This window comes from Carlito syrichta, unplaced genomic scaffold (assembly GCF_000164805.1).
Source record: "Carlito syrichta isolate Samal-C Ts95f unplaced genomic scaffold, Tarsius_syrichta-2.0.1 Scaffold313176, whole genome shotgun sequence".
In the NCBI taxonomy this organism is placed as follows: Eukaryota; Metazoa; Chordata; class Mammalia; order Primates; family Tarsiidae; genus Carlito; species Carlito syrichta.
In genome coordinates, this window is record NW_007257272.1 from 523578 (window position 1) to 543397 (window position 19820).

The 19820-nt window shown below is 44.6% G+C and overlaps 1 protein-coding gene across 2 annotated transcripts in view; it reads right to left on the reverse strand.

Annotated features, from left to right (window-relative positions):
- The window catches only part of UBASH3A (ubiquitin associated and SH3 domain containing A), a 56121-nt gene that overhangs the window by 32453 nt on the left and 3848 nt on the right, over window positions 1-19820 (reverse strand). For both annotated transcript variants that reach the window (XM_008070182.2, XM_008070181.1), the window contains exons 3-6: window positions 18168-18354; window positions 14810-15008; window positions 10887-11056; window positions 9291-9499 (exon numbers count right to left, since the gene is read on the reverse strand). In XM_008070182.2, the coding sequence (XP_008068373.1) occupies window positions 9291-9499; window positions 10887-11056; window positions 14810-15008; window positions 18168-18354 (765 nt within the window). The remainder of the gene's footprint in view (window positions 1-9290; window positions 9500-10886; window positions 11057-14809; window positions 15009-18167; window positions 18355-19820) is intronic.

Consider the following 19820-nt stretch of genomic DNA (forward strand, 5'->3'; position numbering starts at 1 on the left):
GATTTCTTTCTGAACACCCAGCCCGAATTCTGATTTCTTTCCTCCTTACACTAAGTCTTGGAAGGGGACCCATTGAGCCAGGGGGTGCGGCAACTTCTATGGTTCTTGGCACAGATTGCTAATTTGCTTTCTAGAAATCTTAATTTGCAGAAGTTCACCTAACTCTATGTGCTCACTAGTGTCAATTCTGTTTTTAATATCAAAACCACAAAAACTAAAGCCCTTTTCTGATTTGACAAGGGGGAAATGGGGCTTCAATATTTTGGGCACTTCTTTTATTACTAGTGAGTAGGACCCCACCCCCATTTACTTATCTTCTGTTCATTGCTTGTCCCTTGTTTCCTTGTAGAGCCTTTGTGTTTTTCTAGCAATTTCTGAATGAAGTTCTTGTAGCTGAAGCACAAAGTAGGTGGCCCCTCAGTCAGGGGAGTGAAAGAGGCAGTTGCTTCAGGGAGAGGGGAGGTAGGTGACCTGCTCAAGTGAGTGGCCCTTAAGGGACAGTTGGCTCCATTAATACCTTGTGAAAAGTACTGTTCCCATTTTGCTCTTTGGATTTCAGTGTTCTTTATTAGTTTTAACTTACGGAAGTCTTCAGTTTTGAGCATTTAGTAATCACTATTAAAGACAGATCTGCTAAGTATCACTTTAAGATTCCTTCTATTGATTCTTACCAGTCCAGACATCAGAAACACATTTGTCTACATGGTCTTCTATTTAAAAAATGACTTTCTTTTAAATTCTTGACTCTGCCAGAAGTTGATTTTAGTGTATGATATGAAGGAATGAAGCACCATTTATTTTATATTCATTTCTGTCCTTCTCTCTGACACACCCTTCATCAGCTGTAGCTTCTCCAGGACAGCCCTGCTCCTCCGATGTCTATCCTGTCCCTTTGATCTGCTTTTTTTCTTTCCCTCAAGCCAAGACCATATTATAGATTTATAACATATTTTAAACATCTGTAGGGTAAGCATCTCTTCTCATTACTTTTATTTTTCAAAAATTTCTTAGCTCTTCTCTCCTGTTTATTCTTCCAGATAAACTTTTGTTCACTTGGTGAAGTTCCAGTGAATGATTCCAGGGAGATTTTGTCTGGAATTTCATAAAACACAGAAATGGCTTTGGAAGGAATTGACACATTGTTATGATTTACTATTCTCAGCCATGAACCTGGTGTGTTTCTATTTATTCAGCTCCTTTGTAAGGATTTGAATTTTTCCCATAGAAGCTTCAAGTCCCCAGAGTCTCATAAAATCAGTGGTAGCTCCCCAAGCTTCCATCCCGAGACCTGTCTGGAACCGGGAAGTATATCATTTCTTATGTGTCTCTGGCTGCCTGCCCTACTATATGCCTTGGACTGTGTATTGCCTGCATGGTGGTTTTGATTTAGTTCATGTGTTTCTTGAATTGTCTGCAAATTCAGACTCCTCTATTCCTGTCATTGTTGCCTGACCTGTCTTGTTCTGTAAACGCCTTGTGGTGGGGTCCAGGCCAAACAGATTGACCCTGTTCATGTATCCTCAGTGTCAAGTGCCAACAGATATGAAATGCAAACTTTAGTTGATCATAAGTAGACAGAAAGTTGATATTCACATCTGAATCATCAACAGTCCTTCTTCAAATTAACATGCTCAGAGCTGTGGAGACACAATTCATTGTCTCATATTAACACAGGAAATGTTGGTTGGTTTCCTCTTCCTGAGGGCAAGGTGGGGGCACCCACACCCTGCTTGTGGTTCACTATGCAGACAGTATGGCCTTGTTATCAACACATGACATCTGTGAAGCTTACAGTCAGAGAGAAAATGGAATTTTTTTTGCTGGTCTTTCAAATGACATTCAACCAAGATTATAAGAGGGACATTGGCGATGGGAGGAGAAAGGCAAGAACTTAGCATTTTGACATTTCTGTTTTTCTCTTGAAGAAAACCACTTGATGGTTATCTTACACCATAGAAACAGATGTGCTTAAATTCTCTCTGGATCTTCAAAGAATATAGCGACTTCTTGGGGGCTATATGGGCAATGTCCCTGTGTTTGTCTGCTAGGGTGGCTGTAACAGACTAGTGGCTTAGACAACAGACTTTCATTGTCTCACAGTTCTGGAGACTGGAAGTCAGAGATCCAGGCATTGGCAGGGCTGACTCCTTCTGAGGCCTCTCTCCTGGTGTGTAGATGGCGTCTTGCTCCTGTGTCCTCACAGGGTCATCCCTGAGTGTGTGTCTGTGTTCTCATCTCCTCTCCTAATAAGGACACCAGTTATAAGGGATTAGAGCTCACCTGATGACCTCATTTGAACTTAATCATCACTTTAAAGATCCTATCTCCAAATAAGGTCACATTCTGAGGTGCTGCGGGTCAGGACTTCAACAGCTGGTTTTGGAGGAGGCACAACTCAGCCTATAACAGTACCTCTATTACATCTCAGCTACTTGTCACCACCTTGTTCTGAGGTTTGTGAAGTTACTTGCTGTGTGTCTTCAGTGTTGGGAACACCCTCATCTTGGCTGGAGGAGGGTATAATTCTCCCAAGTGCTCACACTTGCGCCCATCTTTTCTTTGACCTACAGTCATGCTCATCCATTTTCGTGCATGGAGGGCTGGAAAGAGCTGTGGTTTGTGAATAAGTTCCCCCATCATGATCACACTCCAGATCATCTGCTTCAAAGTAATGGACAAACATACTAGTGTGATTTTGTATAGGTAAGTCCAAAAAACTTCAGAACTGCTCAGCATAGAGGCTGTAGTAGTCACACTGGTGATAGGTGACTGGTATATAAATTGCCAAGTAATAAGCACTGAAACTGCAAACTTATACCTGAAAACACGACCTCTTTGGGGGCAGGAATCCCTCCCTGGAGTGTCTGCAGGTTTGTTTTCAGGTCCTGTAATGCTGGCAGTTCTCACTGCTTGGGTTGTACACACTGAGTGAGAGTCTTGCTCAATGCTCGTAGGAGGTACTTATCCAACATCTGAACAACCATCTGTGGGCAGCCATAAGTCAGCTGGCCTTTTGACGTTGCTGTCTGACCACATTTCTCATGACTTGACACATTAGTGACATGTCCAGATGTTCAAGACCATTTGCTGATTTAAAAAGCTTTAAAGATTTAATAAGGATGTTTAGTAGATTTAAAAGATTTAGTCAGGATAGTGGAGCCTGACGATATCCATCATCTGTCACTGTGACCCATACTCACATGTCACAGCTTGTCAGGGTGTCTCGCTGCTTCTCCCATGACAATTGGGGCACTTCCAAAACAGGGTCAATCAGACACCCCAAAGTGTCTAGCCCAGAGTTAACTTCTCTTTCTCTATGTTGTCATTCTTGTTAATATTTATTCATTTCTAAAAGAAACTTGTCTCTAGAAAGAATAGTCCCAGAAATGTCAGGTATATAAGTTCTGATGGTTGTGATGGTGACAGGTGCCTGATGTATTAATTGTGAACTGAGAAGTATCATAGTCACAAACTCATCTTATGTAGAGTTTCTGTTGCTTAGTTTCAGAAACATCAGGGCTGTGGATTATCTTGTGCTTCTTCTGTGACAATGAAACTCCCCTGTCCTGAACACGGAATGACGGACATGCTACAGCATACAGCCCTCCTAGAATTTAGCAGTCAGGGTGTAACCAGTAACTCTTCTCTATTCCTTAAACTGTGTCTTGGACCAGGAGATGAAATGAGTTGGCTATGAAAGGATGCAAATGCTTCCTTAATTGCACAACATCATCTACCCTCAACACCTTTCTGGGTCCGAGTTTTTTCAGCTTTCAAGGAGGAGGGTTATATTTGGTTGTCTCTATAATCCCTTGTGGCATCAGCACCCTGAGATTTTGGTGTGGTCACTGGACCCACAAACACATCTATATAGCAAGTCCCCTACATATGAACCTTCAAGTTGCAAACTTCAAAGATGTGAACGTGTGTTTGCATGATCAATCATGTAAATTAATTCACATGTCTGGTGTCCATTGTCACATGTGTTCATCCTCTACAAGTGGTTGTGCTTTTGTGTACTTTACTGTACAGTGCTGAAAAGAGTATAGTAGTACAGTATCTTTATTTCAAGTCCACAATATTTGGAAACAATTGTAAAAGCAGCAATGATGTAGATGGTACTTTATAGCCAATTGTGTTAGTTGGGTATCTAGGGTAACTTCTTTAGATTTATGAACAGATTGGGCTTGCAAACATAATCTCAGAACAGAACTTGTTCGTATGTAGGGGAATTACATACAACAAATTGTGTTCCTTCTGAACCACTGGTCTGCATGTGTCTGGAATAACTGTGACCAGTTTGCTGAATATGTGTCCCTTTTCAAAGTGGATGTGGAGAAGCTTGGAGCTGGGAGCTCACGGCACACAAAACCTCAGCCTGGCTTTGTCTGACTTCTCTACCTTTATTCTCCCATTGACCCAATTTTCTTATAGACTTTTATTTAAATTTAAAATGGATTAATTTATATTTTGAATAAGTAATACACTTACATGGTTCATACATTTTTTTTTTTGAGTTGGAGTCTCACTCAGTCGCCCAGACTGGAGTGCAGTGGCACGCTCCCGGCCACCACAGTCTCGACCTGCTGGGCTCTGGCGATCCTTCCGCCTCAGCCTTCCAAGTAACTGGAACTACAGGTGTGCGCTACCATGCTCGGCTAATTTTTTTTTTTATTTACTGTAGAGATGAGGTCTCGCCAAGTTGCCCAGACAGGTCTTGAGCCCGCGGACTCAGGCAATCCACTCACCTCGGTTTCCCAAAGCACAGGATTACAGGCTGAGCCACTGAGCCCGGCCGGTTCATGCATTTTATAATTATGAAATGCTAGCATGTGAAAAGTCTCCCTCTCACTTCTGTTCCACTCACCCAGCTCCCACTCCCACCCCCCCATGGGTGACCATAGTTAGAAGTTTCTAGACAATCTCCCTTCCAGGGAACTTTCAGGCATAAACATGTGTATAAATATATATCACGCATATATATTTACAGACAAATATGTGTTCCTTTCCCCTTTCCCCAAAAGTAGTGTTGTACTTTACACATTGTTCTGTAATTTTATTTTTGTCATTTATCAATATATCTTGGATTTTTTCAAATCAGTACACAAAATAGTTCCTCATGATTATTTTACAGTATTTAAATTTTAAAATACTGTAAAATAATAATGCAAGTATTTTATAGTATAACTGTATCATAACTTATTTCCTGAACTATGTTTTTTAATTTAATGATCTCTTCTGCCGGCAGTTTAAGTAATAGTCAAAAAACCAAGTTTGGAATTAGGATGAAGTTTGAATCCCACTTCCTCTACTCACTTGCTGTGTGAACATTGGCAAGTTATTTGATCTCTCTGTGTCTCAGTTTCATTAACTGTAAAATGGAGTGATAATAGTGTCTAACTCAGGAATAAGTAAATGAGCTGATAAGGGTTAATGTATGGAACAGAGCCTGGCACAGGGTTTGATATTTGTGTTCAAAGTTATTGGGTATCTCTTTAGCTGCCTTGAAATTATTTGAATTAAGTGAGTTATGAGTCAATAAATAAAACCATGTGACTCCTGCTACATTTTCCATCCTATATTTATATTTTGTGCTCCTCGATTCTTATACATTAGGTTAAGAAGCTAAAAGCTTTCAAGTAAAGAAAATATGGAAAGTCATGCTGTGTGTAGAACTGCAGAGCTCTGGCAGGAATTCAGTCTTGTTGCATGTAGAGCTGCCATTATGTTTGGGGGGAAAGCTCAGGGGCACAAATGTGATCCCTGGCTTGCTGTGCAACCTCATGTATGAATAATTAGCAAGAAGGACTCTAATAGCCAAAGAAATTAGCCATAGTCACCTGATCTCCTTTTATAAATATTTTCAGAAAACACTTCCAATTTTTAAACTGCTTTTTCTCACAAAATCTAGTCATTTTCCCCAAGAGCTTGTATTAGGCACTATTATACCATCTTTTTATTTTTTGATTTGGGTAAAAGTGACCAGTGAACAATAATTTACTTCAGCTCCTCAAAATACATTTTTTCTTGATTTATTAAAAATGCTACTCTCATTAGTTATCCATAGATTCTCTAACAAATTTTAGGTAGCTTCTAATGACTACTTGTATAAAATTTCATAACTTTCATAGTTTTGCTTTGTGTATGAACCTCAATAAGAATACTGGAAAGAGTCCCCTGGATGTGTAGATGCCAGAAAATAGTTGTCCACAGCAAATGTCCAGCACAGATCTGAAAATATGTAGATTGACTAGATTGCTGATACATCTCTGTTCAATCTAATGATCTGTTCATTTTAAGGAGAGAATAACCTCAGGAAAGACATGAGTATGCAGCAGAACCTCCAACACGCCTAACAACTGCACATGTTCATGATAAATTTGAGGTGCATGTATTGTGTGTGATGTGCACAAGAGATGATCCAGGACGCCTTGCACAGCAACAAGTTCTGCAGCAGTTCACCATCATCAGAAGTATCTGGACACAGATGGTAACCACTATCTGTACCTCTTATAAGTGCAGAAGTCAAACATGACTTGTATTCATCTTTTGTTATTGGTATATATTGAATATTATAATTTTAATGCAGTTATTTTCCTTTCTTAAAATGTACATACATTTTTTGGCACCCTCTGTATTTATGTATTATATTGTACATAATATAAAAATTATTGGCTCTGGCTGGGCACGGTGACTCAGCCTGTAATCCCAGCACTTTGGAAGGCCACGGTGAGTGGATTGCCTGTGCCCGTGGGTTTGAGACCAACTCGGGCAACTTGGCGAGTCCTCGTCTCTACAATAAATAAAAAATTAGCTGGGCGTGGTAGCGTGCACCTGTAGTTCTGGCTACTTGGAAGGCTGAGGCAGAAGGATTGTCAGAGCCCAGCAGGTCGACACTGGAGTAGCAGTGAGCATGCCACTGCACTCCAGCCTGGGCGACAAGAGTAAGATTCCAACTCAAAAAAAAAAATATTGGTTCTGCATCTTTGGGTAAATGTTTACTATTACTAAATTTGTAATGGGGTGCTGTTCTAACAACTACAGATGCTCCTCAACTTAAGATGGGGCTATATTCCAATAAACCCATCATAAGGTGAAAATGCATTCAGTATACCTAACCTACCAAACATTGTATTTTAGCCTAGTCTACCTTAAATGACTTCAGAACACTTACATTAGCCTACTCTTGGGCAAATTCATTAAACACAAAACCTACTGTACAATAAAGTGTTGAATATCTCATGCAATTCATTGAATACTATACTGAAAGTAAGAAACAGAACGATTGCATGGGTACTCAAAGTACAGTTTCTACTGAACGCATGTTGCTTTTGCACCATTGTGAAGATGAAAAATACGAACTCAAACCATTGTAAGTTGGGATCGTCTGAAATTAAAATGTGGGAACAACTTTGGGACTGGGCAATGGGTGGAGGCTGGAAGAATTTTATGCAGTATAATAGAGAAGGCCCAAATCACCATGAACAGACTGTTAGAAATATGGGTGTTAAAGGTACTACTGATGAGGACTCTGAAAGGAGTGAGATATGTGATATAGGAAAATGGAGGAAGGAGAATCTTTATTATATAGCGGCAAAAAAAATTGAGTGCAATTGTCCATAGAAAGCAGGACCTGTAGGCTGGGTGTGGTGGCTTATGCCTATAATCCCAGAACTGTGAGAAGTTGAGGCATGAGGATTACTTGAGCTCGGGAGCTCAAGACCAGTCTGGGCAACACAGTAAGACCTCATCTCCACTCAAAATCAAAAAAATTAGCCAGGTGTGATAGAGTGAGCTTGTAGTCCCTACTACTTGAGAGGCTGAGACAGAAGGATCACTTGAGCCCACCAGGTTGAGGCTATGCCACTGCACTCCAGACAGGGCAACAGAGTAAGACGCCGACTCAAAATATAAAATAAATAAATAAAAGAAAACAGGGCTTGCAAGCGATAATGTTGGCTATATAGCTAAGGATATTTCCAAACAAAGTGTCAAATGTGTTCCCTGATTTCTTTTTGTTGCTTATAGTAAAATGGGAGAGGAGGCAGATAAACTGAGGGAAGAGCCACTAAACAAAAAGGAGCCACTACCTGATGCTTTTGAAAATCTTTAGCCTCATCAGATAATGCTAAAGATGCCAGAAATTAAAGAATTCTCCTGCTGAGCATGAAGAAGCAAGACACCAGGAGTCCCACAGCTTCAAGGAAATCAATTCCACCAACAAACGTGTGAGCTTAGCAAGAGCCCTGGGCCTCAGCTGAGACCCTGGCCCTGGCCAACACCTTGATTATAGCCTTGTGTCACTACAAGGTGAGGGCCCAGTTAAACAATACTCTGACTCCTGACCCATGAAAAACAAAGAGATAATAAATGTATTTTGTTTTAACTGTTCATTTCATGGTAATTTGTTATATACACAGCAGTAGAAAACTGATAATATATCTTAGCATTTATATACCCTGGGAAGAACAAATAATCCCAAGCTTAAGACTTCTGAGTATAGTGTATTGTGTTCATCATAAGGATTTAGCATTTTGCAATAACTTTTGGATTTCTACCTCAGAAAATACAGAGTAATTTATTATTTTCTGAATGCTATCAGCAGAAGACCACGAATCAACCAAGATATTTACTATATACCTGCAAGGATAATTTTGCCAGCACAGAGAGTATAATTTTGCCTATGATGGAATGGTCTAGAACAGGCATGTCCAACCTGCAGCCTGCAGGTCACATGTGGCCCAGGACAGTTATTAATACAGCCTCACAAAAGCTTTTAATATCATGTATTTTTAGCATTTATTTTCTTCGTGACCCCATGCATAGTTCCATTTTTGAAGTTCACCATCATGCCTTATTCATGACATCGCTTTTTGATAGCACATGCATTTGTGAGCCGCTGCTTTCAATTATGAAGCACACAAAGAGCAAATCTGAACACTTTCGATGAGCACCTTGAGAACTCACTAAGAATTGGGACCACTTCCACTGAACCAAACATTGATAGATTAGTTTTTTAAAAACAAGGTCAAATTTTCCAATAGTTTTATATTGTTCTCATTTTTCTAAACTTTATAATAAAAATACAAAAAAGAGGTCTTATTATGTATGTACATCAACTATATTATATAATTTATTGCAGTCCAAGACAATTTCTCTTTACCTGACGTGGCCTGGGAAAGCCAAAAGGCTGAACATCACTGGTCTAGACGCTGTGACCACAGTTTTTCGGCGATGCTCTCATACACTAACTCAGAGATGTTTGGGCTGCAGCTGGAGGCAACACTCACCTGTGTTTAATCCAGGTATCAGACTCGTTGGCTCGGTCTGTGTAGTTTTCCGGCAGGAAGCCCCGGCAGCCCGTCCGCTGTGAGGTCCCAAACACCCAGCCCTCGCTGGCTTCCTCCTGCTGTGTGGGGTCCACAAAGATGTAGTCTCCAGGCCTCAGCGTCAGCTCATCCACGTTCTGAGGTTTGTACTGGAACAGTGCCCTCAGAGTCTATAAGGGAGGTAAGCAGGCAGTCTCACGTCTCAAGAAAGATTTGTGTGGGAAAACACAAGTTATATGTTGTCTCCTGCTTTCTGGGTCCTCTGATGTGTTCTGTGTCTCCAACACCATCCAGATTCTGCCCAGCGATATATAGCATGGAATATAATAAGATACAGCATATAATTCCCTTGGATAGACTTAGAAGAAAAATTTGGAATCTATCTTTCACCCATCCACCCATTTACTTCTTTCTTTCTTTTTTTTTTTGAGTTGGAGTCTCACTCTGTTGCCCAGGCTGGAGTGCAGTGGCACTCTCATGGCCACCCCAGTGTCGACCTGCTGGGCTCTGGCAATCCTTCCACCTCAGCCTTCCAAGTAGCCAGAACTACAGGCGTGTGCTACCATGCCCGACTAAGTTTTTATTTATTGTAGAGAAGAGGTCTAGCCAAGTTGCCCAGGCTGGTCTCAAACCCGCGGGCTCAGGAAATCCACTCGCCTCAGTCTCCCAAAGTGCTGGGATTATAGGCTGAGCCACCGAGCCCAGTCCATTTACTTATTTCATGTATAAAAGATCTTAAAACGTAACCAGACATTCACATCCACCTTCCTTGATGTGAGGCTATTTACAGCTTCTCCTACAGTATGGACCTTGGTGGATTCATTCACACTTCCTGTGTCTGAAAGGCGTGCCACATGCTTGCTTTCTAACCCCATCAACTCATGGGAGAGGAAGTCCTAGAATAAGTGTTCACACAAATAATTATTTAAAATGAATTAATAAGCAAAGCATGAATTCATATATCTTTATAATAGTCCTCTTTTAATACCAGAAATGCTTCTGTTTTGTTTTAAAATTTCTGTGTATCTGCCACACAGGAAATAAAATGGTTTAAGAGAAGGAAGTTCTCCTTTCTTTTAAAGTACAGTAAGTTCCCTACATATGAACGAGTTCCATTCTGAGAGTGTGTCTGTAAGTCCAATTTGTAAGTCCAACAAAGTGAATCTAGGTACCCAACTAACATAATCAGCTATAAAGAACCAGCGACATCACCATGCTTTTACGTTTGCTTCTGGACATCCTGGTCTTGAAATAAAGATACTCTACTACTTTCAGTAGTAGACTGTAAGTAAAGTACACAAAGCACAACCGCTTGTAGAGGATGCATGTATGTGACAATGTATGCCACTCAGGTGAACTAACTTATGTGATTGGACTTGAGAACAAGTTTACATCTCTGAAAGTTCGCAACTTGAACGTGTGTGCATAGAAGACTTACTGTACCTCCTTTGGAGGGCTCCTGGGGATCAGTGCTTTCAGGTGGGTAGCCATTCATTTGCATCTCAGGGAGAGGATCAGTCAGTCCCACAGGATGAGTCTCATACCTGGGCTTCTCACCTGGTAGTGCACAAAGCGCATGTCTCGGGAGTAGAGTGCTGCAGTCCACTGGCAGCTCTGGCCAGGGTGGATGGCTCTGGCCAGCTGCTCCAGCGTTCTCTGGTGGTGGGGGTAGAACTTGTGGGCCAGGGTCAGATGCAGCTGCTTGGTGCAAGGCTTCACGGTGCAGTCTGTGAAAAAGGAAGCACCGGGAGCACTGTGACCTAAGTGATACCTCCTGCCTCTACCCCTGCACTCCCTCTGCTTCAGTCCTTCCTCAACAAGGCAAGAACTCAGCCCCTACTGTGGCATCTCAGAGCTCATGTCATAGAGGAGAGGGTTGGACACCTTGCGGATCTTTCCAGGAAGTAGGAAAGAGGAGGGTGTGGAGACGTGGGTTCAGGGTCTTCTGGGCCTATCGATTGGTAAGCTAGTTGCCCAAACAAATGATTCAAATGAAGAGTAAACAGTTCATTTCTTGGGGTGTGCACACTACTCAGCGGCTAAATTCACAGGCTTGAGCCCAGCTGAATGGCCTTTTGTTCAACTGTAGAGTTTCCAGAGGAAAACTCCTTAAGCAACAGAACTCTAGAAAACATTGTCTGTAACATTCGTCTCACTTTGGTCCAGCAGGAAGTCCCGGGAGAGGCCAAACTCCAGGTCTCTTTGGTTGCCTCCTGCCCCTGTGGCCCCAGCCCGCCTGGTCCTCTTTCAGGGCTCTCAGGTCAGTGAGCAGAGCGACCAGTGTCTCCGAAGCAGCCAGGATCTGATTTCAACTGGGCTGCAAAGTATTTGATGTCCCGGAGAGGTGATCATCGGTGTCTTAACAGGACCAGCACAAACTCCAGCGTTGACTAGACCTGGCTGTAGACCCTATTCTGCCCCTATGAACAGGGTGACCTTGGCCGCACCTTGGCCTGACTAGTTCCTTTTTGGCAGCAATGGCTGGAGCACAGTGACAGCTGCCTGCCAACTGCGGTGGGAAACTGGTCTCTTAGTGTAGATCTCCCGCTGGAGTCTGCTCTCTTTCTGTGCACAGTGGCCACCTGCCACCTCTCCACGGCAAGGCACTTGCACACAAACAGGGTCCATTTGCCCCTAAAACATGCCAGCCCTTCCTGGGACCTCTGATGTGGCGACCCACAGAAGTCTTCCATGCTAGGGGTGAGCCTTTGTAGCAAGTAAGAAGCTGCCATGGTCTCTCAGCAAGTCCCAAACACCTGGGGCTGAGCAGCCCAGAGCAGGGGTGTGTGGGTGGCAGGGAATTTCCCTTTCTGACACTTTTCAGTCATGGGGGAGGATGGCCTTCCCTCGTGAGTGTGAGTGGTCTGGGAAAGACCCACTGTGGGCTGTCACTGCAGTGACATCATAGTGAATCACACCTAACTTGTGAATGGACCCTTTGTCTTTCCTTCTTTTGAGGTCCTATGCCCATGAGAACGCTTCACTGGGGAAGGCCAGTGTGGGCAGAGTGCCTTTCACACTCACTCTGAGAGGGAATGGGGACACTTCAGAGCAGTGACTGGCCACTTGTCACAGAGGGAAGTCCCCCCAACCCTCTTGGGGTCAGGCTGAGGGCCACAGAAGGGCAGGATACAGCTTGCTCAGGGTTGGGACATGGGCCTGGGCCAAAGCTGGCTCCCCCAGGAAGTGGGGCAGGTCAGCACAAACCCAGGTGACTTGGAGCAGGACATAGCCAGGTCCAACTTCCATCTTCCCCAGACTGGTGAGGGAATTATATTGGTTTCCAACAACAGAGATTTATTCTCTGCCAGCTCTTGAGACCAGAGGTTCAACATCAAGGTGTTGTCAGGGCTACACTCCCTGAGGGCTCCAGGGGAGGGTCCTTCCTTGCCTCCTCTAACATCTAGTGGCCCCAGATGTCCCTTGGCCTGTGGCTGCATCACTCCAGTATCAGCTCCTGTTAGCATGTGGCCTCTTCTCTTCTTATGAGGTCCCATCCACTCAGTGTAACCTCATCTTTACTAATTTATTTTTTTGAGTTGGAGTCTTACTCTGTCACCCAGGTTGGAGTGAATGGCACACTCACGGCCACTGCAGCCTCTACCTACTGGACTCAGGCAATCCTTCTGCCTCAGTCTTCCAAGTAGCTGGAACTACAGGAGTGCGCTACCTTGCCCAGCTTATTTATTTATTTTGATTTATTGTAGAGACAAGGGCTTACAAGTTGCTCAGGCTGGTCTTGAACCCCTGGGCTCAGGCGATCCTCTCACTTTGGCCTCTTTAAGTGCTGGGAATACAGGCTTGAGCCACTGCGCCCAGCCTCATCTTTACTAATTATATCTGCTGTGACTCTACTATCAAATGAGGTCACATTCTGAGGCTCCAGGTAGACAGAGAAGTTAGGGGATACTATTCAACTCAGCATGGTGACCTTGGGTAGGCTCTTTACACTGCTGTCTCAGTTACCTCATTTCCAAGATGAGGTCAACGAGACCCACCCATGGGTGTCATAAAAAACAAGTGAGATGCTATACCTGCCATGAAGTCAGTGGCTGACTGTCACATCATGGCAAGAACCAGAGGGCAAGACATCAAAGGGCCATCATTTGATAAAGAAGACGATTCTCCAAAGACCTGGAGTTACTTTATGATTATCTCAAAATATCCCCAGACCCACGAGCCAGCATCCAAAGAAAACCGATTTATTTATGGGCCAGGATCTGCATTTCATACTTGTCGGAGGATAGGGACAGGCACGACTCCTGAGGAGAGGAAGGGAGAAGTCCTTCCACCACATACCCCACAAATATCAGCGTCGGCAAATCACGACAATATTGACCCCTTTTGTGTGCCAAGAACTAGGGAGGCAAGCTTCCCCATATTGGGCAACATCGTTCTTGAAAAGTGAGAACTCTCATCACTTAGTAGAAAGAGAAAAAAGACACAAGGAGTTGCAGGGACGTGACTGAGGTTGTGCCACAGGATGCAGAAAAAATTCACATCTTCTGACATCAAGTCCAGAACTCCTTCCACTAAGCCCCAGTGATGGCCTTGGTCTCCAGACCAGGGCTGATGCTTGGAGTAAAGGAAATTGCTGATTCTCAAAGTGAGTCTTAATAATCTCTTCCTGGCGAGGCCAAGAAAAGAGGAATAAGATCATACTGAGAAAACTGATATAAATCAGGTGTGTTTCTCCCACGTGAGGACAAGGGCTGGGGCGGCCCTGACTCTCTTTATGTAATACCCTATGATCCTGTCATCTTGTGACTACTCCACTCCTGCTGGATGCTTGGAACACCTTCCTGGGACGGTTTCCCAGGCCACTAGCATACAACTAAGCATTTTGAAAAGCCATATCAATGCAAACAAGACTATTCCTACCCAAAGAGAAGAGCTTGGTTGGTCTAGAAGCTTCCTATTTGCTTACTTTTTTTTTTTTGAGTCAGAGTCTTACTCTGTTGCCCAGGCTAGAGTGCAGTGGCATGATCACAGCTCACTGCAGCTTCAACTTCTTGGGCTCAGGCTTCTGCCTCAGCATCCTGAGAAGCTGGGGCTACAGGTGCATACCACCATTCCCAGATAATTTTTTTACTTTTTATAGAGACTTAAACTTCTGGGCTCAAGCAATCCTCTTGCCTCAGCCTCCCAAAGTGCTGGGATTATAGGCATGAGCCACTGCACCTGGCCTCTATTTTACTTACATTTTTGAATGACTCAGTGGCTTATTAAAGAGGCTCTAGTTATGTTGTTCAGCCTCAGGTCAAGGCTATGTTCACTGAGAATTGGGGACTGGAAATAGCTTGGGCAAAGGCAGATGTGGCCACTGAGGCCAGAAGAAGCCCCACCCAGCTGTCTGACCGCTGCTGCAGGGCTCTGCTCCCCTGGAATTGACCTACTGCAGGGAGAGCACAGCACCTGCCACAAATGGCTCACTTACTCTTAAACATGCCCGACATTTGCTGATGGCTGGGGCTGCCCACCTGCTAAGACAGATGCTTCTGTGGCAAAGGTCATGGAAAATTCCCGGATGATGTCTGCAGGGCTGCCGTTCAGGAAGAAGCCGAGGTAGCTGATGGAGGAATGGAGAACCAGAGGGACAGCCGGAGGGAAGGAGCCCAGGATCCTGTCTCCAGCCCTCTTCAGAGCCTCATACAAACTTTCCACCTTCTGGTCTTCACACTGGGGGAAATGGACAGAAAATGTGTTTCCTCACCTCTTGATAGAAAGCCATCTATCAATTTAATTAATTAAAATCATGCAGCATCAGACTTTTCCATTCAAAACCCTATGTCATAATGAATCTAGTCCCTCTGTCTGGGGTTATGGATTTTGCTCAATATCCAGACCTCAGTGTTTTACATATTTCAGGTAAAACTCTTTTTGGAATGGAATCTCCTTTGGGTGCCCAGGCTGGAAATCTCCTGGTCACTCTAACCGCATCCCCACCTTCCACATCACATCGATGCAAACCCCGAATCACATCCTGAGCCAGTCAGTCCCTTTTCTCTTTCCCATGGCCCATGGCTTTGCTCAGGTTTGTGTGCCTCAAATTCTGGTGGTTTTCGGCAGACTCCGAGGCAGCCGTGGGGCACTGCTCAGAGCCACAGCGAAGAGGAGTTCACCTCCAGATGCCCGGCCTTCAGATGGCAGCAGTGCTATGCCCTCAGTCACAGCTGAGCACATGGGGGACCACATGGGGGACTCCAGCCGGGTCAGGTCACAGCTTCTGCGTGGGCTCTTCTAAGGCATCTGGCTCTGCCCACAGCCCCCTCCTCTCTCCTTTGCCCATTTCTTTCTCCTCCTCTTTTATCCTTCACCGGGTAAATCTCTTGTGCTTGGAAGTCTTCCTTGAATTTGCGCCTTGGAGGGCCTGAGTCAGCAGAGACCCGGGCCCACCTCCCTGCTGCCCCTCCGTGTCACTGCACAGGGCTCCTCGGGACACTCTTCCTGCCTTGCCACGCCCCACCCCAAAGTGGCAGGCATCTCTCTGTCACCTGGAGAAATCCACCTCAACCACCCAGCCTGCCCACCTAGGCCTGATCTGTGCTGGCCCGCCACCTCTTGCCCACGCCCACCTCAGGCTCCAGCCATACGCAGCGTCCCCTGGTGTCTGGTTTCGGTGCTTGCATGCCGCCCTGGCCCAGGCCGTTTCCTGGGCTTGAAGACCCACCTCGGCTCCACTAGCCACGTGGCACCATAGTGAAAATGCAGACACTGCGCCCTCCAGCGGGAGATGGGCGCCGGGCCCTGCTCTTCCCCACTGTCATCTCTCTTCGGAATTTTTCACAGTGCTTGCTCTTCTATATTCCATATTATAGCGTGATTCTCATCTCCCCTTGGAGAGAGGTATTCCCCACACTCCGCCCTGTCCTCTTTGCAACTTGTGCAGGGCCTACGCAGGGACAGCACCCATGCACAACCACCAGGCGAATGGATATCCGTTCATCAATCCCACACATTGTAGTTCTTGGTCTTGGATACCTAATTCTTGAGCATAGTTGTGTCATAAACGGGGCTATGGTCAGCATCATCCTTTGGTGAGCTAACATGTTCATCTTATGATATAAAGACCTAGAGTGAATCTCTTCAATACTCTTCCACCTGCTCAGTTGACCACAGTGGAGACGGATGTGGGAGGTGTGTGTCCGTGTGTGTGTGGGTATCTGTGTCTTGTGTGTGTGTGCAAGTATGTGTGTCAGCGGTGTATCTGTGTGTGCCTATATATGTGTCTATGTGTAACTGTATGCCTGTGTGTTCTTTGTGTGTTTTCTATTGTGTGCGTGTGTGTGTGTTTGTGTCTGTGTCTGGGAGTGTATGGGTGTATCTGTGTATGTGCATGTATGTATGTAAGTGTGTGGATCTGTGTGTGTCTTGTGTCTCTGTGTGTGTATGTCTATGTATGTGTATGTCTGTGTATCTGCATGTCTGTGTGGGTATATCTGTGTATTTGTGCATGTCAGCATGCGCCTGTGTAAGTATGTGCATATGCGTGTGGGCATTTGTGTATCTGTATGTGTATGTATGTGTGTGTGTCTGTGTCTCTGTGTGCATATTTCTGTGTGTGCCTCTGTGTGCATATCTGTGTGTCTGTGTATCTGTGTGTCTGTGTGTTTATCTCTAGGTGTTTGTGTGTGTCAGTGTGTGTTTGTGTGTATATGTGTACTTGTGTATGTGTACATGTATGTATGTGTGCATCAGTGTGTGTGTGCATACACCTCAGTGGCTTACAGGGAAGGAGCTGGAGGCACTCTGCTCTCTCTGCAGTACTTGGGCATGTCTGCTTTCTGAGTTGTTTCTCTACCAACTTGGGCTGCCTTTCCTCTCCCAGCAAGGAGTCTGCTTGTCATAGATGCCATCCATGTCAACACAGGGTGACCAACTCACTCAGTTTGCTTGGGACTTTCCTGGGTTTAGTCCCATGTCCCAGGAAGCCCCCAAGTCTCGGGCAATGTGTGGTGGTGTCCGGAGGCTTTGGAAGGAGCCACTTCTCCTGGATGTCTCTGGAAATCTCTTCCCAGCGAGCTCAACCTCCCCCTTTCCATCAGCATGGAAGGACCTGGAGTTGGTGTGGGGGATTCCTCGGGTCCTGCAAGATCTCTTGAAGAGGATGGAACAAATCCATCTGCCACAGCAGAGTTGGGGTGGGCCAGGGAGTGGAAGCAGAAGAGGGTGTGCCCTCTTCCAGCCTCCTGTGGCAGCAGTCACAGAGGAAAGATTGTCTGTCCTTTCCTCCTTCACTCCCATGTTTCCTCCTGCTCTCGGGAATGGCTCCCCACATCCTTCTTGCCTTCGTAGCTGTGGGGCTGCCCATTGGACTATTTTCAAAGTCAGAGGGCTGGTTCCTGAGACAGGGCAAAGTTCTACATTTGTGACTAGCCGACAATTGCCCATTCTTCAGTTCTCTCATCACACATTCAGGAAGCACTTGGCGCCAGACTAGTGTTGGCGTTGCAAAGATGAGGAAAGCATCTGACTTTCCTTTAGGGACTCAGCCTGGTAAGGGAGGCAGAGTTACACAGACATGCAGCCCACCTAACATGAAAGTGCCACTAGAGATGTGAGCAAAAAAACATGGGCAACATCTCCTTTTGCCTGGGGAGTGGAGATGACTTTAAAAAGGGAGTACATAAATTGGGTCCTGAAGGGTAGATAGAAGTTGACCAGATGAAGGTGAGGAGGAGAGTAAAAGACAGTTCACATGCAAAGGCCAGCTGATGCTGCAGTTCTGGACCATCCCATTAAAATAAATCAGTTTTGTCCCACCATTGCTTAGTTATCACAGAAATATGTCTTCAGCTGCCATGATGGTGAGCATCAGACACACTGGGGCCGACTCACCGTGAAGAAGTCACAGAGTGTCACGTGCGGGAAGACCTCGTGTGCCCTGTTCTTTGCACACTGACGCTTGCTCTCTCTCCAGAACTCTTGAAGTTTTTCCAGCAGGGGCCCCGTGGGACAGAGGAAAAGGGCATACTCCTGGGGGATGGGGTCGTCTAGGGAAGGGTCATTGCAATGACAACGCAGCCTGCAAAAGAGAACAGGCTGCCTTCACCTGGTGTTACGCCAAGAAGATTTGTCTTCATCGTGGACGAGCAACAGGAAAGACAGAAATGTGGAATCACGGGGCCCGCTGAGCACTTGACATCATCTGTGGGTCACATCAGTGAATCCCCCAATCATCCCATGGGTCGGTGCACCCGCAGAGACTGTCTGGACCACAGACCTGGTCAGTGCCCACCCACTCTCAGACCCGCGTGAGTCTGATTCCAAAGCCAAAATAGAGAACATGAAAGAAAGGCGGCAGACTCAAAATCTGTTCTTCAAATGATGTGTGGTCCAAGCATTGCTCAGGTGCTAAAAATTTTTGTAGAAAAAACTCACATTATTATTTTATCCCAAACTTCAATTAAATATAAAAATCAAAATCACAAAAACCAGGCAATATCTAGATTTTCTTTTGATTCAGAAAGTTACTCTAAATTCAAGGAAAAACTATGCAGGACTCAACATAGGAGTTCATTCTCACTAATAATAAAAATGAAAATGAAAACATCCACGAGACACCATTTTTCTCTTCTGTTAATTTAACAAAGATTTTTTAAAAAAGGTTAAAAGTCATACTCAGTTGTGTCAAAGGTGCATCAAAACTTAAGGATGAATGTGGACAGCCTATGGGAAGCACTTGGCCAATATGTATCAAGAACTGTAAGACATCCATCCCCTATAAACTAATAATTCTGCTTCCAGAAATTATTTTCTTTGGTTTCAAGGAAATTTAAGTAGAAAATTTAGGGATAGCCTTTGTTTGATAGAATTCCCGTTCAAATGTCCCTGCAACCTGCATTTTTTACTCCACAATGTTTTTGCAACTTATCTCTGGGGATCCATGCACATCTGGCTAAGCCCATCAGTGAAATTCTTTGGAAGGCTGTATAACTGCATCGTATCCTTATGTAATGTTGCATCTGTTCATTCTCATGTTCATGGGCATTTAAATTGTTCTCTTGTTTTAATTTCGCAACCTTGTCATCAAGATCTGTGTACACGTCTCTTTAGGTTCTTTGTGTTTCTCCAGCGAATAGACGTGCTTAGATGTGCAACTACAGGGCGGTCATCTGTACACATTGTCAAGGTTGACAGACACCCACCATACCTTCCACAGTGACACCAACCAAGTGTGAGGCCACCCCATTCCTCACCCTCAGCAACACTTGAAGCTATTTTTATTGTTTTAATAATATCTTAATTTACATGTCCCTGATTACTAGCAAGATATTGAGCCACTCTTAGCCAAGTCTGTGGGCACCCACTGCCCCTTCATTTCTTGGAGGGTCTTCGAGTCTTACTGACTGAGTAGTAACATGCAGGGGTTTACCATGCCCCACAACAGTAGTGGTCTTGGTTTTTTATATTTTTAATTTATTTAAAAAAAATTTTTAAAGATGTGGGGTACAATTCAGGGTTAGGTATACAAACGTTGATTATGCAGGT